This window comes from Sminthopsis crassicaudata, chromosome 4, assembly GCF_048593235.1.
Source record: "Sminthopsis crassicaudata isolate SCR6 chromosome 4, ASM4859323v1, whole genome shotgun sequence".
In the NCBI taxonomy this organism is placed as follows: Eukaryota; Metazoa; Chordata; class Mammalia; order Dasyuromorphia; family Dasyuridae; genus Sminthopsis; species Sminthopsis crassicaudata.
In genome coordinates this window covers 76,069,520-76,094,977 of record NC_133620.1, presented here as the reverse complement: position 1 = coordinate 76,094,977, position 25,458 = coordinate 76,069,520, and the positions used below count along the sequence as shown (strand labels likewise).

Here is a 25,458-nt window from a genome sequence, read left to right as displayed (position 1 = left end):
TTTATCTCAATCCTAAAGAAGGGCAGTGTCAAAAAATTTTCAATTTACAAAACAAGTGTGTTTATTTCACACAACAGCAAGATTATGCTTAAAATTCCACAAGCTAAAACCAAGAATTAGTAGAAATGTGGGCTGGTTTTTTGATGTCTGAGGAATTAGAAACCAATTATCCAACATTCTCTGAATTATGGAGAAAACAAGGGAGTTTCAGGGAAAAAAAATCTAATTCTGCTATATTAACTCCACTATCATCTCTGGATCACAACAAAATGTAGCAAGTTCTCAAAAAGGAGAGAGTACCAGATTACCTTATTTGTCTCCTAATGAATCTGTATGTGGTTCAAAAAGCAACAGTTAAAACCAAATGTGGAATAATTGGTTTAATATTGGAAAAGAAGTATAACAAAGCTCTATCTTGTCACCTTAACTTATTTAATTTATTGCAGAGTACATTGTGCAAAATGCAATGCTGGATGAATCAAAAGCTGATCAACTATCTCAGATAAATGCACAGTACCACTTTGATGGAAGAAAAGGAAGAATAACTAAGAAGCCTCTTGATGAGAATGAAAGAAGAAAGTGTAACAGTTGACTGGAAGCATATCATTTTAAAAAAATAAGATCATGTCAACTGGTCCTACCACTTCCTGGAAAACAGAGAAAGAAGATATAGCAACAATTCAATATTTTACATTCTTGGGCTCAAGATCACTGCAGGTAGTGACTGCAGCCATGAAATTAAAGCTATGGCAAATCTGGACAGTATACTAAAAAGCAAAGATGTCATCATGTTAACAGAAGTCTATATAGTTAAAGCTATGGTTTTCCCAGTGATAATGTGTGGCCACTCATCTAGTGAGTGAGTTACTTAAGGGAGAGGAAAAATTTGGAACTGAAAAAAAAAAAAAAGAAAGAAATTTAAAAACTAAAAAAATAAAGACAGTATCACTGACTAGCTATCAGTAGACCCCATGCTTGAGCTTTTTAATCTTAGATGTTTAGTAATAGGTAATAGCAGATTTTGAGTCTCTTATATAATCCTACACCAGCTACTTACCATGGTGCTGGCTGGACACTTCTTAAGATTATATTTACATATTTATTATCCAAAAATAAAAAATCTACCACACTATACAAATCGCCACTAACATGTGAAGACCTAAAAAAAATCTCAGACTAGGGAACCAAATTTAAATAATGGGTATATTAACATTCAGTCCTTCATTAATGATGTATGATTTTTTAAAATTTCATGTTATCTTTTGTAACATAATTAATTGTCAAAAATGTTTTGTCTAACATTTTATACAGGAAAAATATTGTGAATGTGGAATGTCTATGATTCAAATTCTACTATACAGTTGGAATATAGCCCACAGATAGTATTCAGTAATGCATATGTAAATATATGTGTATTTTGCATATTTATGTAATACACATTCATATATTTGAATGTATATATAATACACAAATGCCTTTATGTAGACTTATATGTATCACAGTCTTGAACAGCCTCTTCCACATAAACTATGGAAATTATTACTGTTTCTTTATTAGAAAATGGAATTTTAGGGGAGTTTACAAGAAGACTTCCAAGTTTAACTATTCTCATGATTTAACAATGATGGCTAGAAGAAGACTAAACGAAGTACAGAGAGAAATGATCAAGAAAACTTCTTTCTGCAGTGACTTTATTTAGCTTATCTTTTATAGGGTATTCTGATGAAAATTTTTGAAAGATTTTTGCCACTAACCTTTATATCTAAACTGTAAGGTTTTGTTTCCAAAACTGAGATGTCAATAACATTGATTAGAGATGACTTTGGTTATGATTTTAATCAAAGGAAAGACAATTAAAATGTTTTAAGTTTTTGTTTTGTTGTTTGCTATATTGTTAATAAATTGTATAACAAGTAATCTTGCTTTTATTTAAGTGGAGGATATTTTGGATGGAAGTATTGTTTTATAGATAGATGACAGATGGAGATAGATATGTGGAAAGAGAGATGATTAAAATATAGAGAGAAAGAAGGTTTTCCATTTGATTTGATGAATAACATTTAACAAATTGGAGTGGAGGATCAAATATAATTGAGTCAAGTCAAGTAGTAAAGATGAGAATGAATAGGTGGCTGAAGTTCTTTGGTATGGTTGTTGACTACTACACATATACATACTATACATATATCATATGCTATTATATATACAGACGTAACAAAATATAAATGTGTGTATATTTTAAATTTATTTATATATGCATGCACATTTAACAGAAAATATAAATGAATATTGAGTTGATTGTTTAACTGAACAGATGAGCTACCTTTTGTAAAACCACCAAGTCCCTTTTATTACTTCAAAATTTTCCAGGAAAAAAAGACCCAACTATTTGACATGAACTCTTTATTAATGATGGTGCAAGGCTGTAAGTTATGAGATTCTACAATTTCCAGAGAAATGAAGTTGAGGAGTACCCAAATGGTAATGGATAATCATACAGTGTAGTGGACTCAAGAAATTCTAGATTAGATATTCTACAGGAAAAAAAAACATATAATGTATACAATCAAAATAAATAATTGAAATTTTACATAGGTTGATCATAATAAAGGTGAGGAATAATCAATGAATTTCCTTAGAATCCTCAGTGTCAAAAGAAATTAGGAAATTCTCCATATTCTTTGGTATATTACTTCCAGCAAACTTATGGGAAACCATGAATAAAGGTCACATACCTGAATGGACAATTTTTGGTAGAAATGACCAAATAATGAAATCATACATATCTCAAAGTATTTGGACATCATTTGCTGCTAATTTACAACTTCACACCTTCTCTCCCTTTTAAGCAAGCACTTCTATGGGGCTAATTCCCCCAAAGTTAGTTGGATTTCTCTCAAAAATTAAAATAAATTTACATAAGTCTTGGGAGAATATGACTAGGGAAGTAGATATGCAGCAAAATTAAATTATGTAGTAAGTTCCAAAGAATCTTTTTAGGTATTTACAGCTTTGGCCTATGCATTCCACTGATTCATATCATACCTGTCATCAGAACAGATAAAGGACTGACTATGTTTACATCACACACTAAGAAATACTTAATATGTTTAGGGGAGGGTACAAAGAAGAATTCAAAGCATTGAAGTTACATGGTTAGACAGGGTGGGATAAGGCAAATTAGGTTACAAGTCTAGGTAACAAAAAAAAAAAATATAAGCAAATTAATAATCAGTATAAAAAAGGAAGAGCAAGGAAATGAGACATGACCTCAGTTTGGAAAGCCAAATTGAAGACAATATGTCTTCTTAAAAATATTCAGACTGGCAAGTGGGTGTCAGAGATTGAACATTAGGTGAAAGGTCAGAGTGAAGAGACAATTGGGAGTCATTAATGTTAGAGTAACTTCTGAAGTTATGAAATAAAAAAGTTCATCCAGGAAAATGTGCTAAGAAACAACACAAATAAAAAGAAAAAATGTCAAATACTAAAGTACATTCTGCAAGTCAAAGACAACTTATCACAATGAAGAAAAATACAATAAATGGAATATTTGAAAAAGTAGTTGATGATGAGGATGTTAATGGTGATTATTTTGTATTTTATTGCTGACAAACAACTACTAGTATAACTTTTGATACAATCTCTGTACTTTTTCTATTATGAAACAAAACTGGATACCACTTTACTAAATCCTACAGTTCCCTAACAGGAGCTAAAATAAGGTTTGCTCACATTCCAAAACAAGTGAAATTCAGTTAGAAAGTCACTTAAGGAGTAAACATTTCTTCAATACTAATTATGTGAAGGACACTGTGCTAAATTCATGGAATCAAAAGTTTTTGCTCTCAAAGAACTCACAGACTAATGGAGAAGATAAGACATAAAGAACTAGGTATAAACAAATCATATTCGCAAGTCATGGACTCTTAGAATCCCTAGTTTCTTTCAAAACTTAGTGCAAGTACTGCCTTCTATAGGAAATCTTTCCTGATTCTTTTCAATTATTTGTATCATCTCCCATCAAATTACCTTGTATTTATTTTACATATATATAAATATGTGCATGCATGTACATATGTGTTTATGTATTGCACATCTCTCCTTTAAAATGTAAAGCTTTGAAAGTAGTGTCTATTGTGTGTCTGTCTAGTATTCACACTTTGTATTCCTAATATAAATCAATGTTTATTGATTGGTTGGTTAACACAAGGAGCACAGTGAAATAGATAGGGATTAGAGACTTCAAATTCTATGTTAATTGAATGACCCTTGGCAAGTTATTTAACTCTGCTCTAGAATTTGATTTAGGCAGATTTTAGACAGGGCTCCAAATGTGTTTATCATGAAGGCTTTAAAAATTGTAAAAATTGTAATGTCATAATATTTTCTTTGTTTTTTCCCATCCCTTAGACTAGAGCATTAATTAACTCACTGCAGCAAATATGCTTGGCCATCTAAGTAGTTTTCTTTTAAAAAAATGCTAGGAATCACATTTCCGGTTTATAGGACTTAGACATTACTCTGAGATAGTATAAAAGAGCAAATGAAAAGAGGCATTAATATGAATACATTTTTAATTCCACAATTTTTCCACTATTTTTTTCATTATTCTGCAGTTTTTGCTTATTAAAGTGCCAATAAATTATAATAAATTATAATCTATACAAATTATGTACTTCAGAGCAAATTCTATCTTCTTTTTCACTACTTTGCCACTCGTCAAAATAGAAAAAACACTCCAAACTAAGGGCTGTTTAATATCTTTTATTTGATTTATTTGTTATTTATTGGTGTTTTGGAAACTGACATTTTCCCCCTTGTCTGATGATAAGAATGGCTAGAACCATGAAAAACAGTAATACAGTCAAAGGACAAGTTCTAGATATCAGATTTCTTTTGTTGACTCAAATATATTACATTTGCTTCTTTACACATCTTGTTTCTCCCAATTAAATGTAAGTTCTTTGAAATAACTAATATTTATTGAAAGCAAGAACTTTTTTATTATTTGTCTTTATGCCTCTAATCCCTGGCCCCAATGCCACATATAGTGATTGATAAATACTCATTTATTGATAGACTGATGTAATATCTTTGTGCTAGAAGAAGTACTTATGACAGATTAACTAAGTTCTTGAGATCTTCTCTCCACTAAAACCAAAAATGAACCTACATTCTTACTTTCTCTACTTTATACATGTTTATTCTTGAGTTTAGGGAGTTCTTTTACTGAGGAGTTGTTTCTTTCTTTCTGCAGTCTTCATATGGATTATGAAGAAATCAATTAAGAAGAAATCAAGGCTCTAGAACACAACAGCTTCAAATTTGATTTTTTAAAATTTTGTTATTATTTCATCAGGTCCACTAATCTACCTTTTAAAGTGTTATTTGTTTACTCACAAAATATTAAAATGTGGAGTTTACCTCACTTCTCTCTCAACACATTTGCCTAAGTGGATTCATGTTTACATCTCTTATTATTGATGCTATTTTATAATTGGTTTTAAATGACACTTGTGAAATATGCAAGTTTTCTAAAATTCTGATTGGTTATTAGATTTTTAAAAAAACAAAAAATTCCTTCTTTTTATTGATTTTAGATTAAACAATAAAATATTCATATTTCACTGAAGTTTTTTCCCAGTATATCATTAACAGTACCCTGTTTGATAATTCAGAGATAATAATCACAAAATATATCCCAACCATACCAGGCCAGTAAACATTGGGGTGGTATATTCAAGAATGATTTCAACTGTCTTAAGATATTTTCTTAATATATCATTATTGTCAAAAATCCTACTTGAGGCATGAATATAGAAAACAACAGTACTAACAAATTCATTCATTAAAATATGTATACATTTCTACTGAAATACAAAATATTACAAAATGCAAGTATTTGCTTGAAATTAGATATTATTCCTTTATTAGCACCATTCTATAGTATTCACCTTTCCATTTTCTAGCACAAGCCTACAAAATCAGAGTGACTGGGTATTACTTAAATTAATCAGTTACTGACAGAATCACAGAAGTTCCAAATTAGAAAGGGAGTTCAGAACTCATCTAATTCTGAAGAGAAATTTCTTTTCTATACTCTTAACAAATTGTAACAAGCCTCTATTTGAAGATTGCCAGTGATGGTGAATTAACTGGGCATCTGATTTCACTTTTTAACAGGAAATTTTTGCTTTCATTAAACAAAAATTACCTCTCTAACATGTCTACTCACTTCTTTTTATTATAATAAATCATAAAGATTCATGGCTTTAAAAAGTACAGATTTGTAGCTAAACTGTTCACTGAGAGAGAGAAACATTTTACTTAAGAACAAATATGCCCAAAACACAAGTTATCAGACTGCCAGAAGAATACAAAACACTCTCTACCTCTACCCTGGGAAAAGAAGTTAAATTATTAATGCATATGAATTAAATCACATTTTAAGAATATTTTATAAAATAAAACTATTCTATGAATATTGTGTAAGTGATCATAAAATTAAAAACATTTTAGCAGACAAAAAATGTAGTCTAGACCCCCCAAAAAAAGGTCCATTCCAGAAATCCTTTCCAAATGCAAAAAATGTTAGATACTCAGTGCCATATTGGAGACAGAAAAAGATAATTCATTCCACAGGTGCTGTTGAATGTTGAATGTAATAAACTGACTAAGCATGAGCTATATGAAACTAATATTCCTCTGATAAATCAAAATTATGTCCTGTTAATTTTCACAGTAAAAAGTTGTCATTTAAAAAACAACTACCAAAAGTATATTATGGTTCTAGTGAAACACTGGCCAATAAAGGCCTATAAAGGAAAAGAGTATTTAACCCCAGGAGTTATGACTCATAATGCTAGGCTTTGAAGGGAAGGGTAACAAAAAATTTAGTTCATAAAATACTATTTTCTATTCCACTGACTTTTTAATATAAAAGACACACAAAATAAGAGGTATAGACAAGTGTTTCTCTGCTTCAAGAATGACATTGCCTGAGATCAAAACAAACAAACAAACAAACAAAAAAACCAAAATATTTATGGCAGCATTTTTAGTAGTAGCAACCATTTTTAGCAGGAGGATTTCTTACATCTAGGAAAAAATACAACCTTCTCTGTTTGGTCTTAAAGCTTTTCCTTTCCTTCTGACCTTGGTCTGACCAAAACACCCTTCTTACTGTTATCTGTACATGACATTCTGTCTCCTCCATGACTTTGAATGGGCCCTCTCCTATGCTTTCTCTTCTCCCCTCTATCATTTAAAATCTTCCAACTTCTAAACTCAAGTGTCTCCTCCGATACAAGGCCTATTGTAATAAAAATTTTACTTCCTCCCAAAAATTATTTTGTTCACATGTTGTATATTTTTGTATGTAATTGTCCACATAGACAATATGTCCAATATGGATATCCATATTTTATCTCAGAGTAGAATACATGAGCTACCAGGGGGGCAAAGTGGACAAAGTGCCAAGCTTGGAATCAGAATGACCTGGATTCAAATCCAGCCTCAAATACTAGCTGACCCTAAGCAAGTCCCTTAATCTTTGTCTACTTTAATTTCCTCAGCTGTAAAATGGGTATAACAATAATAGCACCTACGTTTTTGTAAGGATAAAATGAAATGATATTTGTAAATCCCTTAACACAATGCCTGATAACACTTCATGAATGCTTATTTATATCCTTTTTCCCTGATGACAGGAACTGTTTTCATTTTGTCTTTGAGTTTCCTGCAAAGTACCTGAATCTTAGTTGAAGTATGATTTAATAATTAATTTAATACAATATTTCACTTATTCCTTTAGTTGTTCTTTCTAAATATGTTCCTATACTCAATGAATAAGATAAGTCCTTTCTAAATTCTTTCTAAATATGTTCCTATACTTAATGAATAAGCTAAGTCCTTTGATCTTTATCCTTCTTCTTCAACTTTCCAACTTATTACTCACTCTCTCCCTTCTATCACTATATTCAGTAGAGACAGACAAAATTTGAGATAAAAAGAAATTAAAATAGAAATAAAGGTGAAATAGACTTAGAGGTAAGATAGCAATAGAAATAGACATTAAATAGAGATATGCATAGAAATGGAAACAGGTGAGAGAGGAATAAAGATAAGAGACATGGAAATGGAAATAGATATAGAAATGAGATAGGAATAGAGTTGAGATAGCGAGATGGAGTAAGAGGAAAACATATATACAGGTATAGCTGTCGCTATATGCATAAGGAAGCTACAGATAGGTAAAGCCCATGAATTTTATTTTGTGATGTGTTTTGATTTTGAACAATAATGGGTTAATAATTTGCCCCAATCCCCATAGCTATGCAGTGTAGAGGGCAAATCACTGGATCTGATCTCGGAGAACTTGAGTTTGAATCTTAGCTGTGTCCATTATTAGCTGTATGACCTTGGTCAAAACTCTTCAGTTTCAATTTCTTCATCCAATTATAAATTTAGAACAGGAAAGGGGGCAACTAGGTGGTATAATGGGTAGAGCACCAGTCCTGAAGTCAAGAGGACCTAAGTTCAAATCTGGCCTCAGACACTTAACACTTCCTAGCTGTGTGACTCTGGGCAAGTCACTTAACCCCAACTGCCTCAGCAAAAATAAATAGATAGATAGATAGATAGATAGATAGATAGATAGATAGATAGATAAAAGTAGAGCTGGTATCTTTTCATTGGACATATGAGGGAACTGAGCCTTGGAGTAATTAATTGACTCACTCAAGATCATACAGGAAACAAATATCAGGGATAGGATTTGAACCCAGGTATACTAATCCCAGAGTCAATAACATTTCCTTGTACCATGCTGGCCCATAAAGTGAAGTATTTAGATTATATGATTTCTTAATATTCTGTATCAACTTCTAAAAGTAGGCATATTATAAACAAAATTAAATAAAATCTCTTACACTGAAGCCCAGGACCAGAGAAAATAACTTCAGATAATACTTGATTCCATGTTGCCTTCTTTGGACATGAATAGTTTTATAAACTTTTTTTTACTTTCTTTGGACAGGAATAGTTTTTTAAACATTTTCACCAAATCAGAATTAGGTAATACCTAATGTCACCATATATAACAAAATCCAGAATGTAGGTGCCACACCTAGTAATAATTTTTTTCAGACATAAAGAATTTTAGAAAATAACTCCATAGTACCTTTATTTAATTGCTAAGGGAGAAAAAAGGGGGGAAAATCACAAATATTTGCTTACAGTCCTAAGAAGAAACAGAGTCCTATCAACAAGATAGATACATGAAAGAGAAAAATTGTGTCACTAGTGAAAAGAACTCTAGACATTAAGAAGAAACCTCACTTTGAATTCTCATTCTAAATATTAGTAGCTCTGTAATTATGGCCAAGTAACCACCTCTCTGAGTCTGTTTTCTCATTTATAAAATTCATATAGTAATACTAGTACTGCCTAAGTTAGAGTTTAATTATGGAGGAATAAAGGCCTTCCTTAATCAATTACTAAGAAGCCTTAAAAAGGAAAAAACTTCTGGCTTTCCCTACATAATATGCTGAAATAAATTTAAAACTTTGTTTATTTAAGCATTTCCAACATGTTGGTTTCCAACATGTAAGTTGGGTCTTAAGAGGATATCCCTAATGTCTTCCTTTTGGAAGATCCTGTATTTGTCCAAAGGGATGCTTTCTTTAACTAGCATAGTTGATAGAATGCTGAGTCTGAATACAAATTTGACCTCAGACACTTATAAGCTCTGTGACCTGAGCAAGTTACTTAATCCTGTTTACCTCAGTTTCCTCATCTGAAATGAGTTGGAAAACAAAATGGCCAACCACTCCAGTAGATTTGCCAGGAAAATCCCAAATGACTACGACTGAAATGAATGAACAACAACAAAACATTTCCTTTAGCAGTATAGAGAGTGATTAGAACACCTAGCTTTGAAACCTGAAAGACCAGATTTTAAGTCCCATCTTCGATACATAGTGAAAGTGCACTTCTGGACAAATCACTTTCTGTGCTCCAGGAAAATTTCTAAGACTATACAAAAGGTGCTGATCTACACGGATAAAGGGAATTTCCTTAGCTGGGAATTCCCTACAGCAATGGAATCACAAGTCTGGTGCCCATCCCCATGTTTACTAATTTTAGGATTGCCTGATGAAATAGTTTCCGCTGTCAAAGTATTTATACTTACTTGAAAGCACTAGAGAGATCATGTTCTTCATCTATATCATGTCATTCTAGAGTGAAAATTTCTGGGTAACATTTCCAATGGTGAACATATTTTAAATCTCAGAAATAACCGTACTTAGTGTTAAATGTTCCAACTCACATCACTTGTTGAATTCAGGCCTTCACTATTCTTGGGACCTAGGAGTTTCTTCATATTCTCTTTGATGTTTTCTTTTCGTTGTTGTCTGAAAATCTTTTCTTGATCACACAGAGCCATGCTAAATCGAAGATCAGGAGAAGAACTAGAGTATAAAACAGACAAAGTCATGAATATCACAACCTTTGAATAAATGGGAAGTGATCTGTTGTCTCTATTTTATATGCCTTCTCAGTACCCATAGATGCCCAGTAACCACATATTTTCTGCCCCCTCTTAAACTTTACTCTTTGAAAAAAGTCAAAAACTCAGTGACTAAATAACATATTTGTCATGTGAACATCATAAGGTTTTTGTGAGTATTAAATAAAATGCATAAAAATGCTATGGAAATGGTAAACTATATTAATAAAAATTATTATTGATTTTACATTTAAACTTTAGGTATTATACATGGTAATAGGTAATGGATTGACCTCAATTGCTTTAGTATTGGGAATTATCATATAAGGAAATTTCTTTTAACATTATGAGTCAGCATTTTCCTTCTCTGCAATCTTCTAGTATTGAAGGGTTGCTTAGTTTAAGTTCTTAGGTAAGTGACTCCACCAGGCACACAGAACCATATGTGTCAGGGGTAAGATTTAACCCAGGTCTTTTTGATTCTATGTCTAATACTCTACCCACCACACCAAATTGTCTCTCATGCAGTGCTTAATAACTCAAATCTATTTTTAATAAAATTATTTATGTTGATAATTAGATCACTATTTTCAGTGATATTTTTCTGTTAATTTTAAGTGTTTATTTTCAAACATTTAAATACTTATCAGAATGAAAAGATCTTAGTTATTATAATCTGTTCAATGAATATTTCCCAGCTAGTTGAGAGATTTTTCCATTTTTTTTTTTACTTTTAGATGGTCAATCTGGATTTGGAGCACACATCTTTGTTGTGCCATTTATTAGATGAATAACATCAAGCAAATCATTTCAACTCCAAGACATAATTTCCTTATCCTTAAAATGAAGGTGTTAGACAAACTGATCTCTAAGAACCTTCCTGGAACTGTGTTTACCATAATATAACTGGAATATTTTCACATTGGAAAGGTGGCACAATGACTGACTATATAACAAGGTATTTCACAGAGGCTCTCCCATCAGAGGGAAAAAATTTGGACTTCAAAAGTTAGGCTTCAAAAGTCAAGGATGTGGTTTTGAATCCTTGCTCTAACATTTTCTGGCTGTGTAATCTCTTCCAATTAGTCTCAGCTTCCTCTTTCCAAAATAGAATCTAGACTACCAAGTCATAGGAATTTTGTAAGGTAATTTGACTGCATTATCAATTTGAGAGTGAGGCACAAAAATGTCATTGAAGGCCATATTTAATAACAAAAATTTTTTACAACTATCTAAATTATAAATTGTAACATATATACAAATAATACAAATTATTATTTATATATAAACATAAATAATATAAATTAACATAATATAAATAAAAATAGAAATTATATAAATTATAAAGTGTTCAGCAGAGTGCCTAATACATAGTAAGTGCTATATACATGTAAGCATCATCATTATCATCATTATCACCATCTGAATGCAGATATTCTGAACCAATGGTCCTTGAACTTGTATATATATATATATATATGGATATGGATATATGTGTATATGTATTTATATATATATATAATATATACATCAATATATATAATAATTTAATGTTTTATTATATAATTCAATATTATAAGTATGATATATGAGAATATATAGATAATTATATTTCAATATAAATGTGGCTTCCTTTTTAATCTCATACATTTTTAAAACAGTGTTCTGAGAAGTGATCCATAGGCATTTCTACACTGACAAAAATGTTCATGACTCATAAAACGGTAAGACTCATAAAACATTAAGAACAGTTGGCTAAAGCAATTACCTAGTCAAACACATTGGTTCACTACTTTTCAGTGAAAGTTGAGAAGAAAAACCACTAAAAGGAAGAATCTGGTCTGCCCTTAACACAATGCTGTCCTAACAAGAAAGTTCTTTTGATAACAATTCAGAATGTTAGTCTATAAAGGGATACATAAAACAATCAGTTAACATGTAGAAAAGAATATCTCTATGGAGCAAATGGACATGTGGAAAAAGATGTAGTGGATAAAGTGATGCGACTGGTGTCAGGAAAAATACAGGCTCAGACATTGACTCACTGTGTGACCCTGAGCAAATCATACAGTAGACACTATATAATTGGTTGTTTCCTGATTTCTTTCTTTCTTTCCAACAATTTTTCATAGATATTTATAATATCCAAAAAATGCAATCATGCAGGTTCACAAAAGACATGGGCTTTTGCAATGACAACACTTGTTCTAGAGAGGGGAGGGAAGGAAAAGACTTTCTAAAATGCTATTCTGTGGTTGACCTTGAGGGCCTGGGATCAACAGGACAGACAGTTTTTTGGATGGCTTTACACAAGAACTAAGATAAAGCAAACCAAAACAAAGGGATTAGATCTGACTGTCTATTTAACATTGGAATGGGGAGCTTTTGCAGAAATAGCATTTGTTGTTTAGTTCTTTCTCAATCATCTCTGACTCTGCAACCCCATTTGGGGTTTTCTTGGCAAAGATACTGGAGTGATTTTCCTTCTTCAAGAAATGGAGTTACACCCAAAAAGGAAAAGACAGGAACCCTTCTTCTCTGGTAGCATGGAAAGAGTTTGGAGTCCAGAATCAGACAAAACCTAGGGTCAATTTCTGTGTCCAGTGCTTACTACCTGTGGGGCTGTAAGCAATTTATCTAACACTTGAGAAGCTTTTTTTTCCCTATTAGAGGGTTGAACTACCTGGTTTCTAAGGACACTTCCAACTCTAAGTGACTTATTGATTTGTTATAAACAGATTATAACTCTATTCCTATTCACACTTCAATGCTATAATTGCCTTCCATTTACTCTGTATATATCTTGTATGAACATGTGCTCCATTAGAATATAGGTTCCTCAACAATTAGTGGTTATTTTTGCCTTTCCTTGTTTCCTGAAGAGGAGAGGAGAATAAGCATTTATAGGGTACCAACTCTGCTCCAAGAACTGAGCTAAGTGTTTTTTTTTCCAAATATTCTGTCATCAGATCCTTATAACATTCCTGGAAGGTAAATAATATTATTATCTCCATTTTACATTTGAGGAAACTGTGACAAAAAGTGTTTAAGTAACTTGCCCGAAGTCTTTCCACTAGAAAATGTAGGAAATCAGAATTAAACTCAGATTTTCCTCCCTACAGATCCAAAGCTCTAGTCACTCCACTATCAATTGTCCATCATAGTGCTTAACACATAGTAAGTTCTTAATACTACTTAACTGACTATTTATGAAGTGTGGAGATCTATAAAACAAAATTAAATTCTTCTGCTGATCAAATGACAAAGCTTAGTAAAGAAAAAAGAATGCCTTTGAACAATACACAATGAGAATGAAGTATTACCACTGATATATCTTAGAATAATTGAAAAGAAAAAAAGACAAGGTTAAACTATTTAGTAAGATGTTTATATAAAGGGGTTATTTATTTATTCTTTATGTAAGAAGGGTTGAGAAAATACTGTTTCTCATAAATCTGAGAATAGGAAAGAAATTCTGTGACTTTTAATCTAATCCATACCCAAAAAGAATACACATAGCACACTCTCAGTGCTTTGATAGAATGAGCACTAGACCCATGAAATAGTATTGATAAGTCCTATTGTACCAGAAAATTTATTCCATGAATTTGTAGTTTTGGTCCTCTGACTTTTTGATCTCCAAGCCATTTTGATGTAGTACAAAGCCCCACAGTCTAAACTCTGTATTCACTTCTGTATTTTTTCATATGAAGGAAAGTACATATCCATTAATGTGTGAATTGGTTTTTTGGATAAGTTCCAGGGACCATATTTTGAGAAATCCTTTCTTAAGCAATCCACTTAGCCATTGAACAATTATAGACCATAATATCCAATTCAAATTATTTTTTTTTAAATCATAGAAATACTCGGGGTCCAAAAGAGCCATGTTGCATTAGGAAAAAATCAACACAAATAATTAGGAGGCCATTTTGAAATATGAAAAGTTAATCTATTCCTAAGCAATGTAAAAAGTATATAACATTGATTTAAAATTTAAGCAAATCAACTATTTAAAACATTTTCCTTTAAATTTAAGGAAACACTTACCAGACATCAAGAGCTACTTCCAAGATCATTTCAGTGACCTAAAAAAAAAAAAAAAAAAAAAAAAGATAGGTTATTCTCGTGTAGACACTTAGAAGAGAAGATTATTTTAAAATTAACTAATAAAAATTGGCATATCTACATGGATTCCCTTAAGAACAAATAGTCCATGTATTATTCTTATTTTGTGTGGTTGCTATTATTTTGTGATGGAAGTTTAATTTGAGTAAGCCACTTGGCATAACATTTGAGCATATAAAATAGCAAAAGCAAGGTATTCAATACTTTCCCATTAATAAATGAAGTAAATATTTGAGTTAGTGGGACTTCCAAAAATAAGAAAGGCAGATGGTTTCTGGAGTGTACATTCCTTGTATACTGAATGGAAACCAAGTCTGTGATCCTGATTTTTTTCTAGATCTCCTGTCAGTATATCCAATAGAACTATTCTTGGATATGTTTTAATCACCCCCAATTGCCAACACAAACTAAGAGCAGACCTGAACAGGACAGATTCAATCTTACTTGTCCTTAAGTCTTCCCAAAACTATTCTGTTCTTAAAGCATTTAAGAGGATTTCCAGCATAAAAGTTGAAAAAATGCCCAGAGAGTGGATTATGTCATTTGTTATCTTTGTGTCTTGAAAGCCTAGTACAGAACCTGGGATGTAAAGTGTTTAATATATGCTTTTTGCTCACTAGTTAAGTTGACTGATGAAAACTAATTAGAATCCTCTTGCTATCAGGGATAACCACAAATTTAGGAGGAGTTATAAATCAATACTGTAGGTTCAATGGTCCTGACACGTCTAAAGCACTTATTAAATACCCATTTAACTAGTAACCATGATCTGACACAAAATGAAGCTCTATATTCTGAAGCTCTTCTTCTTCTTGGAAGATAACAATCAGATGGATGAGGAAAAATGTGTACTTTCTGTAGGGCAAAAACAAATTCCTATGCAATTTTTCCACAAATACATAGAAATTCTACACTATCCCTCTTGCATTATCATAGCAATTAGAATGGTAGGTAATTATATCTCTCTTAACCCTAGATTCTTTCTTCAGGAGCCATAGCAACCCAAAGCCTAGAAGTTCTCTACCTTTCCTAGGAATTGCTCAAATATAACAAGAAAAAGTATACCAATGAAGCAGGAAGAAAGAACATTTTGACCCCTATGTTTTAAGAAAAGAAAACAGTTCCAGGTGCTTTTGGTGAATAATTTTCAGAAGAAAGAGTGGAAAAAGGGGGGAACATAATAAAAGGAATTCTCTAGGTCAGTAAGAAATGTATGTGTGATTCAATTCCTTAAGTTTTTAGCAAGGATCTCCCATGTGGATAATACTGTGCATTGTTTAATCAATACAAAAAAATAATAATAAATAAAATTGCATTTTATAACTTGAACATAATTGTACAAATAAACACAAAATAATTTGCAAAGAAGGAGAGTATTAACAAATGGAAGTATCAGGAAAGTCCTCATGTAGAAATTTGCATCTAAGCTGAAGCAGGAAGAGATTTCAGGCATGATTAAGGATTATCCCAGACTTGGGAAAGAGCTTTGCAAAGGCACAGTTATAAGAGTTGGAATGGCATGTAAAGAGAAAAGCAAGTGAGCCCTTGAGTTGGAACATCATAATGTATAGAAAGGAGTAATATAAAATGAATAAAAAACTTCAAGAAGGTGTCCATCAATGAGCAAGACAATCACTCTATCCCAAAGAGGAGTATTTGATGTGTGTTTAAACTATATGAAAGATGCCACCCTTTGCCTTGTTAATATGTTCAACAAAAACTTCATTTCCAACAAAAGTTTTGGATACAGACTAGACCTATGATTTCATGATATTAAATATATATATATGTGTGTGTATATATATGTATACATATATACATACATGTATACATATATACATACATGTATACATATATATATATATAATTATATTCTCATTTACCTGCTGAATTGTGGACTTTGTCCACACAATCAGCATGTATCAGAAGATGTGAACCTAGGTTCATGATTTCTCACAATCAAAATTCGACTTAAGTAAATACTTATTTTATAACTAATTCCATCAGCCCTAAATTATTCATTCTATGAGGAAGGGAATTCTAATTATTCTTGAATGTGAATTATTCTAATTCATTCTAATTATTCTTAGCCCTAAATTATTCATTCTATGAGGAAGGGAAACCAAAAGAAGGGGAAAACACATAATAATTATTATGCACCAAGGACTTTACAAATATCTTGTTTAATTAAATTGTCACAACAACCTTGTGAGATAGCCACTGTTACTATCCCCATTTTAAAGTTGAGGAAATTAAGGCAGAGATTAAGTATCTTGCTCAATATCACATGTCAGATACATATATGGACATATATATATATACATACATATATACATAAATGACAGATAGGGATGATACATAGAAACAAAAGCTTAAAGACATAGAGATAGATGTAAATAGATACATAGAAAAACATAAATAATATAGAAATATGGATATTTATCGACTGCCATCATTATTCATTTGGAAGTGAGATAGCACAGTGAATAGAATGCATATCCTGAAATCAGGAAGATCTGAGTTCAAATTTGACCTGGGACACTATATGACCCTGGGCAAAGCACTTAATCTCTGTCTGCCTCGGTTCTCTTCATTGTAAGATAGAGATAATAATAGTACCATTTTTACAGGGCTTGCAAAGATCAAATATAATATTTGTAAAAAAATTTAACACAGTGCTTGGCACAAAGTTAGCACTTAATAAATTTTTATTCCCTCCCTCTCTTGTCCTTTTATTTTTTCATCTCTAGAGAAAAAAAAAAAAAGATCTATATACTTTGACTGGCAAAAAGAGCATGGTTCAAGAAAATTTTAAAAAGGAATAATATTATGTGACAACCATAATATTGTCCCCTCCCCCTGAATTTTGCGGTTCAATGGTCGCCTTACTATAAGATGACTGCATGTTACTGTAAAAATTGTGCATCTTGAGAATGCAATATCTTTAATGTCCACCAGATTATATTCAATGAATATAAGCCACTAATCAACCTAAAAAGCCTTTGTCAATTTTCCTTCTTTCCTAAGAGGTTACAGGGCTCCACTGGCCATTTGATCATTAATAATGATTAGCCTGCAAACATCAAAATTACTACCCCTACCTCCAAGTCCATAATTCGGCAGGGACATTAATCCCACTCATTTGCTCAATGAACTTCAAAATTAACAAAGGGATGAATCAAAAAATACTAATCAAATTTAAAAATATATATTTTTTCTTTGCTTTTGGACTAGGAATCACCACCTGGTCTGTGATTTCTCTCTCAATTCATAGCCTATGCCACTTTCAACTCTATTGTTGAAACCATGGCCTTCTTTCTTTACTGGACCCCAGTAAAGATCCTTCAGGGCAGGGATTGCCTTATTCTTTTTCTTTTATTTATATTCCCAGTTTTGTACACTGCTTGGCATTTAGTAAATATTTAATACATTCTTGCTCATTGGCTAGACTGTAAATACATGCTACCTTATAGCTCTTCTAATTGGCTCCTTTCAGAACCTCTTTTATAGGAAAGCACTCAAGCCAAATATATCTTCATTCTTTTCTGTGCTTCAATCCTAAATTTCTATACATATTTCCCTACCAGACCTGTGCTTAAGTATCTACTTCCATCACATCAGGATACAGTATCAATTTATATATTGTCATTTGCCTTTGGAATATAAGCTTCTTGAGGAAATGAAGTGTCTTTTTTTTAAGTATCCACACAAACACACCCCTAATTGCCCAACCAGATTTTTGAGAGTCTCTAGAGCACATTTTAATCACACATACCCATGGGGAATGGCTAAAACTACATCTGGCACTCTGTCTCAGGTACACTGAATAAAATCAAGAGGGGGGGAAGGAAGAAGATGGTAAGATAAATAAATTTCTCTCAAGTCACCATGCTAGTGAGTAGGACACAAAATTTCTGGCCATATGAGAAATAATGACTCTTCATAGATCTATGTTCCTATTTCTCATAGATCTATGTTCCTATTTCTGCTCCAGAAAAAGGGCTTGTCCACAATGCTGGATTATATTTTATCACTGTCACAGAGTCATGAATTCAAGTAAGTGCTGATTATGGTTTCTGCTTCTCTAAATGGTCCTTGTCACTAGCAGTGCCTTTCTCTGAAACATCAGCTGCCAAAGTCACAGTCTAGGATACTCACCTCCCTGAGACAAAACTTGGTTGATTTAATTTCAAAATTAGTTAAATTAAAAAACTAACATGGATTTCAGAACATTTGAATTCTCTCCTATCAAAGGACATTTTGCTTATTTCAAGCAATTCAACCAAATATATTTAATAAATGTTACTGGATATACTGACCCTGGGCCTCAGGACATTTAAGCTTTTTCTGTCTCAGCTTCCTCAGGGTTATTGTTGTGAAGATAAAATGATAAAATATTTGCAAACTTTGAAGCACTATATAAACACTAGCTATTATTACCAAGGATTCCACTTAGGGAGGAAAATCAACTCAGGATCATATTCCAGGATCATTAGAAATCATTTTGTAACTTTTTTCTCAACCATTACCCAAAAGCACAGAGAAAAATGATCATTCAAAGAGATAAGAAAGTAAAGGACAATGATATCACATTCACATGAACAGCGCATTCAAGAAACAGCAAAATGTGCTACTTCAGTGACTGACTTGTCTATATTACATTTAGGCCATATCATATGTATACAAATGGTAAATATAATAAATATGCAAATATAAAATAAATACAACACAGAATATATAATGATAATTATACATAATGGACATTATAAGTCAATATAGATAACAAACATTAGAAATAATCATTAAGATGCAACAATATGCCAATCTAGGCAACTGCATCCAAAGCATACATTATATACATATGCATCAAGGTTGTTTATTTGCCCAGCCTATATTCTGACAGTTTCAGTTCTTCCTCTGGAAACAGATGTTATGCTTCATTGTGAGTCCTTTGGGATTGTCTTAAATCACTATATTGCTGAGAAGAGCTGTTAGGTGTTTGTTTTTTTTTTCCTTATAGTACTATTGTTACTGTGTACAACATTCTTCTAGTCCACCTCACTTCATAATCTATGTCTACTTTGACTGCAATACATAAATTATATTGAGTCACAGGTCATATATTTTTGTTATTTACTGATATTTCTTCATTTACACCCAAAATGTTGATTTTTTTTAGAATTATTGGTCATGAGCACTCTCATACCAACAGACCTCCATTTCCAAAAGTAAGCTTTATAGATAGCCCTAGCTAGCTGTCAGTAATCTCAGATATTATAGATTGTCTTTTTATCCTGGGGGTCTCCACACTGGTTAGGAAAGAAATTGCCTCTGGATCTAGCCTTCTCCTGCCCAAGTGTAGGTTAAAATGTCCTCTCCATTCAAGGCAATCAGTAGATTACAATCTATATTATCTTTTCCTGAAATATAATTTTCTGAACTCAATGAGTTCTCAGTGAGTAATCCTTTAGCATTCTTTAGATGAGTACTACTGAAAGGGAGCCCAGTGCTTCCTAAAGCAGTTAATTCTACTTTTCTAGAATTCACTAGGAAGATTCTTCTTAATAAAGTCCAAATCCGATTCTTTGCTACATGATGACTCTTCAAATACTTGAAGATATCTTTTACATATTACCAAAAAAAATATCCTTTAGTCAGAATTCACATGGCACGATTTAATAGTCCTTCATCTGGTGGAGTTTCTCTTCTCAAAATTTAATTAGTTGACTGTGAATCAATGTTGTTCGGCAGTTTCAACCACATCCAGTGGTTTCAGTCACATTCAGAGATTTCCTCTCCAACTCATTTTACAAATGAGGAACCAAGGCAAGCAATGTTAAGTGACTTGTGAAGTGTCACCAAAGCTAATGTCTAAGGTTGGATTAGAACTCAGGCCTTCCAGATTCTACACCCACTTCTCTATCTACTGTACCATTTGGATAGATACCCTCCTTCTATTTACCAGGGAGCCATCTTAACCCTTTTATTATCTAGTAGTTGTAATTAATTGTCTTTCAGCCTATACATGCACACACACACATACACACATACCATTTTGTAAAAGGACAATTGCCTAGTCATTTAGCTATTCAAGAAGAGGACCTTGAATTTTTACTGAATTGTTGTTTTGCATGTTCCCTGAACACCAACATTTCTTAGCAACTGTCACCTTGCTCATATTTTGGATAACATACTTAAGCATCATACAAGCATTTGTTCCTGTTATGAAGTCATAACAATTTGGTAGGTTTGTTTCAGTTAGTTCCTAGAAAAGAGATAATTTGTACATAAGTCTTTACTTCTTGCTAAAATAAAATGTGAACCACAGACTTGACAGAAGTTCAGCAAAGCTATAATTTGTCCATTGACATTTTCAGACCAGTATTCTCTAGCTGACTCAACCCTTTAATCAGTCGTTCTTCACATTCTTTCAGGTTTTTTTCAAAGACAAGAAAGATATCTAGATATACCACCATCTCTGTAAGTTAATTTTGCCAACTACTTTTTCCTTAACTCACCAAAAAAAAATTATGAAAGATGTCTTGGGAAAAACAATCAAAATAGTCAAAGCTCATGTAGGTAATCAAATAAAACTCTTTTTCTTCTTCATCTTCTTCCTCTTCCTCTTCTTCTTCTGTTTCTTTTGCTGCTTCTGCTTCTTTTTTTCTGCTGCTGCTGCTGCTTCTTCTAATCTTTTTTTCATCAAAATCTTTCTTTACAATGGGGATCTGATAGTGTACACTTAGGAAGGCAACTAGGAAGATGAAGGACTAAGTAAACAAGACAAATTAAAGGATATTTTTATAGTGTAGGAGATTTGAAGGATCATCATTTAGCAGAAAATTAGGTTTGGACTTGATCTAAAGAAAAACTTCCTAGAAATTTGAACGATGGAAGAGTACAATTAATTGCCTTAGGAATAGAGGCCTAGTAACAGTCATCTAGAAAAAAAATAAAGGACCATTTATTGAGTATCTTATAGGACAAATTAGGTGGCACAAAGGATAGTGGATAGAGTACTGGGTCTTTAATCAGAAAGATTCATCTTCCTGTGTTCAAATCTGCCTTCAGATATTTACTAGCTATATGACCCTGAGCAAGTCACTTAATCCCGTTTGCTTCAGTTTCTTCATCTATAAAAATGAACCAAAGAATGAAATATCAAACCATTATCTTTGCCAAGAAAACCCAAATGGGGTCACAAAGAGTTGGAAATGATTAAAGCAACTGAACAAGAATGGATTTTATTAGATGGTACCTGAAGTTTCATAAAAGTCCCAGATTCTAACATTCAGATTCTTTCTTAATTTAAAACTATTTCTTCATCATGTTTTCAGTGGAAAAGTGAGAAGCCAGTAATTATCTTCCACAAGAAAACTTTTAATAAATTCTTCCACTTTCTTAAATGTAACTATCTCCAACAAGTTCTGACTTCTTTTTAGACCCTGTTTTCTGCACTTTTACTTTTTTTTCCCTTCTAAAGAAATATATAAACTCCTTCAGGTATTCATGATCTGAAAAGTGGTCAGCTCTGAGACAGATGACAGAGCTCCAAAAATATTGGAGCTTTATAAGCACTTTTTGTTGGGGGGAAGAGGATATCCACTTATACAATCCCCAAGAAATTACACTAATCTCTTTTATGATTTCAGTCCTGAACTATGCACAATGAGATTATCTCTGTCTTCTTCATATCCTGGCCTGGGAGTCTCCTGTACAACCCTGAAAGTCAATCATAATATTTTCTTTATCTTTTTTTTTCTATACAGTCTACTTATTCTCACTACCTTACTGAAAAAGCACACAGGAAGTTTTGATATTAATCCATGGAATATTTTATTTATGTAATCATCTAGATTCAGTATAAGTAGAATTTGCACTCAATCTTCACTATCAAAATTTTTGTATTCCAGGAAGCCTCTGCCCTACCTATTCTGAGGAAATCACCGTGTAATTTAGTCTTATTTCTGAATCACAATGAAACAGCTATGAAGGAAAGAAAATAAACAGAAGACAGACATTCCAGGACGCAAGATGTGTATTTTTAAATAATAATACTAGAGGGCATTCTAACATAGTTGACAATGTTAAATTAGTGACTAACTTCACCAAACATCAGGGAGACATGGCTTATTCATCAAAGCAGACATTTCAAGAAAAGTTAGGGTCGCATAGGTTTTTCCTCTGACTAATTTCAAAGGCAATGTTTTTGTTTTTGTTTTTTTGTTGTTGTTCTTTTGAAGTAGTAAAATGTGATTGTTTCTACCTTTGTATATGATGCTTTGTTCAAAAGGGGAAAAATATAGACTTCTCAAAATGACCCTATTCTGAAGTGACAGCTTCTCTAAAGTGGTTTATTGTAACAACACAATTAACATCTTCTAGAACTTGAGGACAGGACATTTCTGAATTTAATTACTTGTTATATGATATGCACAGGGTATGGCTTGACTCAGTTGATGAGTCTATAGTATAAAAATGGCTTTTGAGATTGTGAATTGAAGGTTGTCAAGCAAAAACTACAATCCTATTTATTAGGTGAGTCGGTATAGTGAGGAATTATTTTTGTTATCTCTTCCAAATTGGAGACTGTATGGCTATATGATTAGATTAGGTAAAAATTTTCCCTAAGCTGCCCACTCAGGAGTATTCTATCCCAGTTTCACACTCTCATAGTTCACTGTCTTTGCACTGCGAGAAATGCAATGATAAAGTAAGACAAAGTAGTTACCTGTATGGACTTTACAATTAAGCAATTTACTGACTTTCTACCTTTTTCATACCATCATTCTCAATGAACCTGTTTTGTATTTTTATTATGTCACATTCTTTGTTACCAACATACCCTAATTTTTCACATTTTCATTTTCTTTCATAAGCCACTTGCCTCAATCCACATGGCCCAGCATTCAGTCATTTGATACCAATCTAGAATTCTTTATCCCCTTGACCTTTTACTATATTTGTCCTATTAATTGTATATGTTGAGTAACCACTGTACCCACGTTCTCCTTCTCTCTCCATTTCAATCTATTCTATACACTTTCAAATTAATCTTCTAAGACACGGGTGTAGTCATGTAACCCAAACACTAAAAACTCTTCAATGACTATCTTTTGCCTACTTTCACCTGGAATTAAAGACCCAACACTATCTGGTACTATTTCTCTTATCTATACTACCATACACATTTCACTTCATCATATCTAACTCCATTTACATTATCTATGCTTCCCAATTATTCTCTACCAAATAAAAATTAGATTAAAGAATCTAACCCAAGTGCCACTTAATATCTCTCTCTCTAATCCTTAGAGTTAAAAGGGATTTCTCCTGAACTCTCAGAATATATCCTCTGAACATCTTATTACCTTATAATTGTCTTTGCATTTTATCTTCTTTACCTAATTAAACTTTTCAAAAATATCAAAATTATCTTTATATCTCTCTTAACACCAATCACAGTGTTATGCAATTCACCTATAATTAATAAATACATGTCCTATTGCACTACCTTAAAGAACTTTTAAATTTTGGAGGGGTGCTTGCTCCTCAATAACTAATTAGATAGTCTTTAAGAATTCCTCGGACCAAAAAGTTGTTCCTCTTCAAATGGACAAGGTAACTAGCTTCTCCAAATTCAGTGAAGCTACTTCCTCAGGGACAAGCATTACTCTATTACTTAAACCTTTTCCAGATTGATAGAATCTGTCTTGGACTAAATGTTCTAGCATAGTTGTTGAAAACCCAAATTCACCTCTATTCCATAGTTAAATGTCAGTGAAAGACTTTCATCTGTTGATGATAACAGACTGTTGTTTTTGTTTTCTAAAAGGAAATGGGTCAAGGAGATGTTTTCAAAATAAAATTCTAAAGACAAGCATCCATTTTAATCCAAATATGTGATTTCATTGATATAAGGAACTTCTGATGAGGAAAATTCTCAAATTCCTATAACCAGATCACAACCCAATCTATAACTTAAAGTCTTTCAATGCTACCTGGTACACTGACAGCTTAAGAGATTTGCCTAGGTTCATCTACCCAATATGCATCAGAGCAGCATTTGAAATCAACTCTCTCAGATTATGAGACAGCTTCCTATACAGTATCACATTGCCTCCCTTTCTCTTATAAAGAAAGAAGAAAAAAGACACCTCTACCCTCTTTTATTATACTCATTTTAATATATTTAGCTATCTTTAAAGTACTACCTAGCTATAACACTTCCTTTTGTTGTTGTTGCTAAGTCTCTTGGCTTCTGTATCCCAATGCTACTTATGTAATTTGTGTCAATGACTTACATTTATATTTGGTTATGTACTTTAATATTGTGTTACACTGCTTTGATAATTTTGAATCAATTCATTAGTTAGGAAAAACAATAACAACACCTCCATAGTTTGGCAAATCAATATTGTAGTTTAGATTGGATGGCAACAGAAAGTTGTATGATAGGAGTAAGCTCATAGGGTAAAAAAAAAAAAAGAAAGAAACCGGAAAAGCAGGTGACTTGATCATGTAGAAAGAATGATGGTTAATACATGGAGAGCTTAAATTCCTTTCTGTGGTTTAGAAAATAATAAATTATAGAGAGCCAGAACACTGGAGAAATATACTTCAAAGAAGTATACTTGAAACAAAGTGTTAACTCAGAGGAATTGATGATACAATGGTTATCTAGTTTACATATACTTAGTACTTAGCAAGGCGATGTAATAGTTCTCTAGTTCACACATATTCAGTATGCTGTAATGATGTAATTTAATAAAGTATATAAGAACTGAGGACAGGAAATCAGACAGAAGTCAAATTGG

At 32.3% G+C, this 25,458-nt stretch overlaps 1 protein-coding gene across 1 annotated transcript in view; it reads right to left on the bottom strand.

Annotated features, from left to right (window-relative positions):
• Window positions 1-25,458, bottom strand: part of PLA2G4A (phospholipase A2 group IVA) — a gene marked incomplete in the record, with an annotated part of 228,972 nt that overhangs the window by 72,135 nt on the left and 131,379 nt on the right. The window contains 2 exon segments of the mRNA XM_074308608.1: window positions 10,334-10,475; window positions 14,564-14,601. Coding sequence (XP_074164709.1) covers window positions 10,334-10,475; window positions 14,564-14,601 — 180 coding nt within the window.